This window comes from Neovison vison, chromosome 7 (genome assembly GCF_020171115.1).
Source record: "Neovison vison isolate M4711 chromosome 7, ASM_NN_V1, whole genome shotgun sequence".
Classification (NCBI taxonomy): domain Eukaryota; kingdom Metazoa; phylum Chordata; class Mammalia; order Carnivora; family Mustelidae; genus Neogale; species Neogale vison.
Genome location: NC_058097.1, coordinates 12,430,748 through 12,439,528, shown reverse-complemented (window position 1 = coordinate 12,439,528; position 8,781 = coordinate 12,430,748). Strand labels below are relative to the sequence as shown.

Here is an 8,781-nt window from a genome sequence, read left to right as displayed (position 1 = left end):
CCGGGTCCCACTCCTGCAGGCCTGCCCAGGCTTTCTATCCATTTATCCATCCAGATCCCGGGGTCCTTGAAGCGGCCTCGGGGATCCGCCGCGCTCGGGTTTCTCCCTCCAGGACGGCAGGGGGCGGTGCGGCGCCGCACGCCGCTATCCCGACAGCCCTCGCGCGGGCGCGCGGCTTTAAGCGGGCGGAAGAACCCGCGCGCGAGGCCGGGACGGCGGGCGGAAGCGGCTCGCACGGTAGGCACCGCCATGCCCGGAGACCACCGCCGAATCCGCGGACCCGAGGAGTCGCAGCCGCCACAGCTGTACGCGGCCGACGAGGATGAGGCGCCCGCCGCTCGCGACCCGACGCGGCTGCGGCCCGTGTACGCGCGCGCCGGGCTGCTGAGCCAGGCCAAGGGCTCGGCCTACCTGGAGGCGGGAGGCACCAAGGTGCTGTGCGCCGTGTCCGGCCCGCGCCAGGCCGAGGGCAGCGAGCGCGGCGGCGGCCCGGCCGGAGCGGGCGGCGAGGCCCCGGCCGCCCTGCGCGGCCGCCTGCTCTGCGACTTCCGCCGCGCGCCCTTCGCGGGCCGCCGGCGCCGCGCGCCCCCGGGCGGCGGGGAGGAGCGCGAGCTGGCGCTGGCCCTGCAGGAGGCGCTGGAGCCGGCGGTGCGCCTGGGCCGCTACCCGCGCGCGCAGCTCGAGGTGTCGGCGCTGCTGCTCGAGGACGGCGGCTCGGCGCTGGCCGCCGCGCTCACGGCCGCCGCGCTCGCCCTGGCAGACGCGGGCGTCGAGATGTACGACCTGGTGGTGGGCTGCGGCCTGAGCCGCACGCCGGAGCCGGCGCCCACCTGGCTGCTGGACCCCACGCGACTCGAGGAGGAGCACGCCGCCGCCGGCCTCACCGTGGCGCTCATGCCGGTGCTCAACCAGGTGGCCGGGCTGCTGGGCAGCGGGGAGGGCGGCCCAACCGAGAGCTGGGCCGAGGCAGTGCGTCTGGGCCTGGAGGGCTGCCAGCGCCTCTACCCCGTCTTGCAGCAGTGCTTGGTGCGGGCTGCGCGCCGGAGGGGCGCCGCCGCGCCGTCCTGAACCAGAAGCCCGAGCCACGACGGAGGGCGAGGACCTAGCTGCCGCCGCCCTCCCAAGGACCCGTGCCCTCAGCTTCCAGACTGAGCGTCTCTTCCTCTGAGAATTCGGAGGGCCAGGGCGGGTCTGAGGAGGCGTGCACAGAACCGATGCACTGGACAGCCGTGTTGGAACGGATTTCTTACACACTGCCATTAAAGAAACTTTTCTGCTTGAGCTGGTCCTTCCCAGCTACGACCCAGTTGAAGACACTTGCTAATGCGGCCTGACTCCCGAGTTGGAAAGGACTTTTCAGGCGGACTTGCCTGGAAAACTGGCCTTGGAGCTTTTGTCTTGTAAGGGGTGGACCCTATGCAGGCCAGCTGGTGACTCCCTTCTGTAGAACTGGTCTGCTCTTGAGAGAATGGACAAGAGGGCTGGGCCTTCTCATTTATATCTGAGCTAAAACAAACTCCTTTGTATCTGGAAAAGTCTTCTATTGTGGTTCTTCTCAGTAGTGAATTTAAAGGAGCAAGGCTCTTTTGGACAAGTAATGGACCCTTGGTATCAGGGCTTGGGACCGCATTGTCTTGAATGTGCCCTGTTCCTTAGACCAACATAAGTAGAAGAGACGGGCTGAAACTGAAAGGTGCGGGGGCTGGTGTGGGGAAATGTGCCTTGGAGGAGGAGAACCTGCCCCTTGAGTATCAGAGTTGGCCATTGGTGAGGTGTGACAAGAGTAGGGAGGGTTGTATGGGCCCAGGAGCACTCTGGGTGTTTTCTCCAGCCTCTGGTTTGGTGCTCGGCAAGACCCCAGCTCAGGGTTGGGTCCCTGGAAGGGGTTTGGTCCTGGGTGGAAGCTAGAGGCCTCCTCTACTACTGGTAAGAAGAACTGGGGGTCCAAGCTGGCTTGCTTACTTTCTTTTTTTTTCCTTTTTTTCTTTTTGAGATTTATTAATTTAGAGAAAGTGCATGCAAGGGGGGCAGGGGTGTGGCGGGATAAAGAACCCCACAGACTCCATTCTGAGCATGGAACCTGATGCAGGGCTTGATCTTAGTGACCTTGAGATCAGGACCTGAGCTGTAATCAAGAGTCGGATGCCTAACCAACTGAGCCACCCAGACGCCCTGCCCGGCTGGGTTTATTATTTGGTGCCCCGATCCAGTCTTGGCTCCTGGGGGAGGGCAGGTGAACTTCTAGGAGATAAGAGCTTCTGGGTGTTGGGAAACCAGGTACAGCCTGGCCATTATTCCATGTGGTGGAGCTGGCCTAAGTGACCACAAGAGTGGGCTCTTCCCTGTGTGGCTGCTGAGCCCAGTGGGTTTGTGCCCAGGTCTGAATTGGAAGAAGGCAGGCAGCCTGGTCCCCTTTGTGTGCCCTGGCTTAGGAGGAGCTTCTGAACTTGTGTGACTCAAGGGCCTGCTCAACTTCTCCAGGAAGGCCTGACCTTAGGGAGCCCCAGGACCAGAATAAGCCTTGGAGACCACACCAAGAACCCCTGGCCAAGGAAAAGAAACACAAATTTTATTTTTGCCCTTTTGACATAATAGTATTTCCAGAGCCGATCTGAAGTACATAGTATCACACCAGCAAGAGACAAGATAGAAATAGGATGTAAAAATGATACCCCTATTCTGAAGGATGGCTTTATAGGGTAGGTGAGGAGTCTGGAACTAGAGGGGGTTTTTGGGGGCACACACTGAGGAACTTAAAGCTCCGTTTCAGACTGGAAGGGGGACTGTAGGCACATGAGTTTCCTGGGCACCACTGGCTGGCCGCTGCGGGACATGCCACACTGGGAACTGGCAGGGGGATGAGAAGAGCAGCCAGCGCAGCACCTGCTATCCCCAGGAGCTGGCGTGTGTCCAAGGGGGGACTGGGCAGCTGCCCCTTGCAAGATGGCCTCAGCTTCGTGAGCACAGTGAGCTTGTGCTAAGGCAGTTGCAGGCCTCCCTTTCAGCCCCTATCATCTGGAAGCACGACCTCCAAAGCAAAAGCCACCATTAATGGGGGAGGCTTCCTGGCTGGTCTGGCTGAGCCTTGCTTCCACTTTCACTGTGCTCATTCTAGAACGGGTGTCTCTGGTGGCACAGAGGCCTTCAGGAATCCACATGAGGCAAGCAAAGGAGCCACTTGGGAAGGAGCCCGGAGGGGTTCCATCCTTCTACTGGCTGCCCTCCAGGTCTGATGCATGGTTCTTCCCCTGTAGGAAAAACAGAAGCAGGACTCTGGCCAGGAGGGCTGAGAGACATGGAATGCCTAAGAAACAGGCCTGCCTGCTAACCTCTTCCCTCAGCCCCATGTCTCTTTCTCGGCAGCTTTGGCAGCTCAGGGCCACTCCGGATTCTTCCTGAGGCCTAGAAACCCAGAACCACCAAAGTAGCCCCTTCGTGTAGGCCTGGGCAGGGGTAAGGACCCTTCAGAGCTCAGAGGTCCAGGGGACAGGGCCGGATAGGTGGAGGCAGGAAGCCTCGTTACTGCCAGCCCCTCAGCATCCCAGACCTTGCAGAGATGGCCCCAACAAGCATGGGGCTTGGCCTGCTGCAGCGACCTCCAATCAGGGAGGAGGACATGGTAAGGCAGGAACATTTGGGTCCTTTAATGCCACCCAGAGGGCTGTTATCAGATCCAGGTTCTGATGGTCTCCTTCCAATAACGTCCAAGTACCACAGCTCCCCCGGGGGGCATGGTACCGCACAAGATGTGGGGGCAGGGCAGGAAAAAAGGCAAAAATGGGTTTTAACTGGTTCCAGGCCCTCAGACAAGGGGTCTGGGGCCATGAGGCATACCTGCGACACGGTGTAGTGCTCAAAGCCCGCCTCCCAGCTTCCAGGAGAGGGTGGTATGTCAGGCCACAACCAGCCCCGAGTTCCCTGAGTTCACCCAGCCCGAGTTGAGAAGGGAAAACAAGCAGTACAGGGTCCATCTCTTGGGGGTCACATGGGGCACCTGTCCCAGGTGTCCCCTCAACCCCCACTGTAGGCGCCTCAGGGACGTATGTCTCCCCCTTGTTCACAGGGAGGCCACAAGGAGCGAAATGCAAGGAGGGTGAGGATGAGGGGAAGTGCCGCGCCACTCACTGCCTCCTCTGGGTCTGCGCTGTCCTCAAAGTTGTCTGATTCCGGATGGGCGCTCTGGCCCCTGGGCTCCTGCTGGAGGTCAGTGATTCTGCATGAGGAACCCTTACTGCCTGGGCCCTTGGTTTCTTCACTGTCTTCTGACCCTATGCAGGGAGAGTCACCAGTTAATGGCCAGGTTTGGAGGCCCACTTGGTGCCCAGCGCTGATCAAGGGTGCCTAGGGCTTGAAAGGACAAGATGGGGAGGGGCTGGGACACTGCTCTGCCTCCAGATAGCTGGAGAGTGGATGGGGGGGTGGGGGTCGGGGAGGCTCACAGAACAACCTAGAAGCCACAGGCCTACCAGCCATAGGAACAACCAGAGGGAGTGGGGGAAAGGTGGGCAGGAAGGAGCCCCGCAGAGGGAAAGCCCTAGGGCAGGATCCAAGGTGCCCCGTGACTTTCAGCCGTGGGAAAAGCTGGAGCTCACTGGGAATGTGGCCTGGGTCCACAGTTGGTGTTCACCTGGAAGCTGGTCCCTCTGCTGGTCCATGCATTCCAGATTTTCCAGGAGACGGTCCACCTGGGCTTTGATCTGGCTCAGCTCGCCCCTGATGGAGTGCAGCTCCTCAGTCTGGACTGTTTGGAGAGGGGCCAGAGCTGGTGCCCACCAGGCCGGGAGGACAGAGGACTCTGCTGCCTGGGCTCCCCCGCCTGCCCTCAATGCTAAGGTCCGCCCAGCTCTTCCCCAGCCTTGCAGGTGAGGGCTGTCCCCCCTCACTCACGCTTTATCTGCTCTCGGGGCAGGTGGCTCTTTCTGGTGCCCTTGTGGGGACTGAAGCTGCTCTTGACCCCCAAGCCCACCTGGGTCCTCCGGATCTTGACAGGCACACGATTGACAAGCGGAGGGATCCTTTGGTACTCATACACCCTACCGGCACAGGACAGAGGGAGTCAGGCCAAGCAGCCTGACCCAGAGGACCGAGGGAGGATTAAGACTCACTGACCTGTAGGGGACCCCTTCCCTGTACAGCTTGTAGCCCAGGTCATAGTTATTCCTGCTGCAACAGAGACAAATGGAGACGGGCTCACTCTCCATGGCCAGAGTCCTCGCCTAGACCCCAGTTTAGCTTGAAGAAACTGAGGCATGCAAGTTTTCCTTAGAACCCCAGGATTTTCCACCAAAAGAGTCCTGAGGGACTTAACCAAGGTCATTTTGGGGGACCACAGCTTCCCCATGTCTGGCCTCTGACAAGGGTCACGTTCCAGGTGACAGGGGGGAGACAACTGCCTGCAGCCTTCTGGCCAGCCAGACAGGGGCCCTCCAAAGGTTCCTCTGCCTGCCCCAGGAACAGCTGACGTTCTGGAACTTAAATCTGGCAAAGGATGAAAGGGAGGAGTAAGTCAGGGCCCAAAGCCACGGTGGGTGCATGAGAGCCCTTAATCCTTGCGTGGGGACGGCCAGGATGCAACCCAGCTCTGGCAGGGCCAGCCAGGCAGTTGTAAGGTGGCCAGGCCACCTTCCTCTTTGCTCTACGCGCCTGGGGAGAGAGGAGTTTGGAAGGTCCCAGACTCTCACTGCCTGTGTCTCCGGTGTCCTACATCTCCAGGGAGCCAACTGTTGCCTAGGAGGGATGGGGAGATGGGTACAAAGGACAGCTGGGTCGCGGCCTGGGCAGCGATGCTCTGTGGGGACACAGCTGCAGGAGCCCCCTGCGCCTGGAGCCAGAGGCGTGATGAGGGCAGGGGATGTGAGCGGGGGCAGCACAGTTTCTAAAACAAATTTCGGGTGCTGTGCGCCCACGACCCCAGCTCAGGCCCAGCCCATGAGGGGCGAGGCCGATAGAGCCACCAGGTCGGAATGGGGGACGTTCAGGGGACCCCTTCCCTTTCATCCTGGCTCCCCCACCCCCAGGCCGGTGGGTGCGAGTTCCGACCACCCCCGCACCTGCTTTCTGGCATCAGGGGGTCTGGAGGGGCGGCCTGGAAGCGACAGGGATGCTGATTCCGGTGGTGGGAGGCCCGCCTTTGGAGGAAGGAAAGCGTCCGGAAAGGCGCACCCAGCCCCCCGGGGGTCGCGGTAGGGGCGGTGGGTCCCCAGCGGGGTGCCCCCGGCGGGGTGCCGGAAACCTGCAGCCCGGCGGCGAGGGGCGGGGGCGGGGAGCGGGGGAGGGGTTGCTAGTGGGCGGGGCTTGGGGGCTAGGGCCAACCTGAAGCTGGTGCGTCTCAGCTGTGCGCGACTGCTCGGAGAGAATTTTCACTGGTCGGGATCCCTTTAGATTGGCCGGCGGGTCCCCCGACCCACCCACTAGACAGGCCGGAAACCTCGGTGGAGCGCAGAGGCAGAGGTGGCCGCTGTGGACCCTCAGAGTCTCTGTGGCAGCGTGATTGCCAGTGCGGCATTGGTGGTTCAGTGGTAGAATTCTCGCCTGCCACGCGGGAGGCCCGGGTTCGATTCCCGGCCAATGCAGGTTCTAATAATTTTCTTTTTATCCCCCCGGCACCCCCCACCCCGCATTTTTTCTTGAAATCACATTTTGAAGTAGCTAGGAATGAATGGTACAGGAATGGTGCTTCACTGACTGCTTAGCACGGACTTGAGAGCTCCCGAGTGGAGACGGGGCAGGATCGGTTTGGGACTTTGGGGTCAGCCTGCAGGCAGAGGGTCCTCCTGGGCCTGAGGAAGGGGGGAGGTCCTGCTTCTCATCCTCATTCCACGGCACCCCACCCGCTCAGCAATCAGCCTCGGCTGAAGCCTGTGCCCTGATTTTGTGGCCTTGCCTCTCGCCCGCCAGGGGGCAGCGCCCGCGCTCAGGGCTGCACAGCCGCATCTGGTCCCTGGTCTGGGCTAATCGGTACAGTCCGCAAGCTGGGGTTCCGCACAAAAAGAGAAATAGGCCCCTTCCAGTGTCCTCAAGGCCAGGGGCAAGGGGAGGAGACTTGGGGCAAGTCTTTGACCACAAAACTTTGCCTTCAGGTTGAAAATTTCCATTTTCAGGCCCAAGTCACAGGGCCCGGACTTGACGCGTTCTCACGGGGAGGACATCCCGCAGTTCAGCGGCCACCAGAACCCCATCCCCACCCTGCCCTTCCTCTGGGCACTATCCCAGGGGCCCAAGCCACAGCCACCACTGCCCACCCACAAAAGGCTTCATCCTCCCTCCTGGAGTGCCCCCGGGACAGAGCATTATGAAACCCCTAGAGTCTCCCACAAGACACAAGGCAAGCTAACAGCGCATAGGCAGCTCCATATCACTGAAGAAACGCCAAGTTCAAAAACCGCGCATTACCCAGCACCAGACACCTGCTCATCCGCCCAAAACAAAAGCAGTGGCAAAACCACCCACACTGGCACACTCACAGGGTGACACACACGCCTGGGCGGGTGCTGACAGGAGAGGTTGGGCCTCATCTATGTCAAGGTCAAGCTGAAGGTGCAGAGACTTCTGAGAGCAGCCCCCAGCCCATCCCTGCCGTCTCCTTTCCAGGAAGACGAGGCAGGGCGAAACCCAGAAGGCACAGAGCATTTACACAGCATGGTTCCTAACAGCAAACCCCTGGCCTACAGCCTCTTCCACCACAAGGTGGGAACCCCGCTCCACCCCCCACCCCACCCCCACTGCTCACAGGAGGGCCAGGAACTGAGCGAGGCCACCACAGATGCCCAGCTCAGGGACACGCTCGCCTTATGCGGGTGAAAGTGGCACGCAGGCTGGCAGAATGTGGGACACTCCTTTCTGAAAATGTTTCAAGAGTTCTTAACATTTTCTTTAAGATTCCCAGGTTAGGGGCAAGGTTTCATCCAGGCCGTGTTCCCATTTGTGACTTCCCAAACATCTCTAGCTGGAAGAATCCCCCAGGCCCCAGGCAGGTGGGACTCCCCGGGGAGGACCCACTCGCCCCGGCTCCAGGTGGGAGAAGGGGTACCCAGCCTCTGTCAGCAGGATGGTGCTGGGTGACATCAGTGACGAAGGCCCTGGGAATGAACGGTGTCATCTCCCTCAGTTTACAGACAAAACCTGAGGCCAAGGGAGCAGAGACTTGCAGGTGCCAAAGTGGGTAGACTGAGCTGGCCTCCTGGGGATCTTTTGATCTCAGGGGAACCCAGAGCCTCGGACAGGACAGCCACTGGCCTCCTTCCCCTGCAGGCTGCAGGCAGCCCCGGACAGACTCACCAGGCTGTGCCCTGATGCCTCTTCTCGCCCTGCTGGGCAGGGCCCGGCCTGGCCTCTCCAGCCATGGCGAAGTCTGAAGAGAGAACAAGAGAGAAGGTCAGAGCCTGAGGAAGGCGGGGGGGCTGCATTGAAAGGGCCCAAGTGCACACGGGTCCCCCTGGCATCCAGGCTTGCCCTTCCCTGCTCCTCCGCTCCGAGGCCCTGGGTATCGCTCCGTAAGAGGCCGTGAGGCAGAGCACCGCCCTGGTCAGTGGGCAGCCCCGTCTGATCTCCTTCCACCCCAATCCCACGATGGGAATCCACCCCATCGCCCGTGCCCTGGAATTGGGGGTGGTACCGTCAGAAGGCAGGAGGGAAAATATCCGTGATCTCTGTGTCCTCTGAACAGACACTTAGCCCTGGCAGAGTCAATTCTCGAATGTCCTCCTGCTGCCTGTTTTGCCTGCCTGCTGGTGGCCCCCGCGCCCCCGCCTGCGTGATAAGCCCGGGGGGTGGGTGCTGGCC

General features: G+C 61.0%; 1 protein-coding gene and 1 non-coding gene across 2 annotated transcripts; both read left to right on the top strand.

The window, feature by feature from the left end:
• Positions 1–221: 221 nt before the first annotated feature.
• EXOSC6 (exosome component 6) lies at positions 222–1,535 on the top strand. The gene has a single exon (XM_044260381.1). The coding sequence runs from the start codon at positions 250–252 to the stop codon at positions 1,066–1,068; it is 819 nt and encodes a 272-aa protein (XP_044116316.1). The 5' UTR covers positions 222–249; the 3' UTR covers positions 1,069–1,535.
• A 4,966-nt stretch (positions 1,536–6,501) lies between these two features.
• Positions 6,502–6,572, top strand: TRNAG-GCC. The gene has a single exon. It is a non-coding gene; the product is annotated as a tRNA-Gly (tRNA).
• Positions 6,573–8,781: the final 2,209 nt, after the last annotated feature.

Bases quoted from the DNA above. Each gene is read 5' to 3' on its own strand.
- EXOSC6 (XM_044260381.1), top strand. From the start codon at position 250: ATGCCCGGAGACCACCGCCGAATCCGCGGACCCGAGGAGTCGCAGCCG.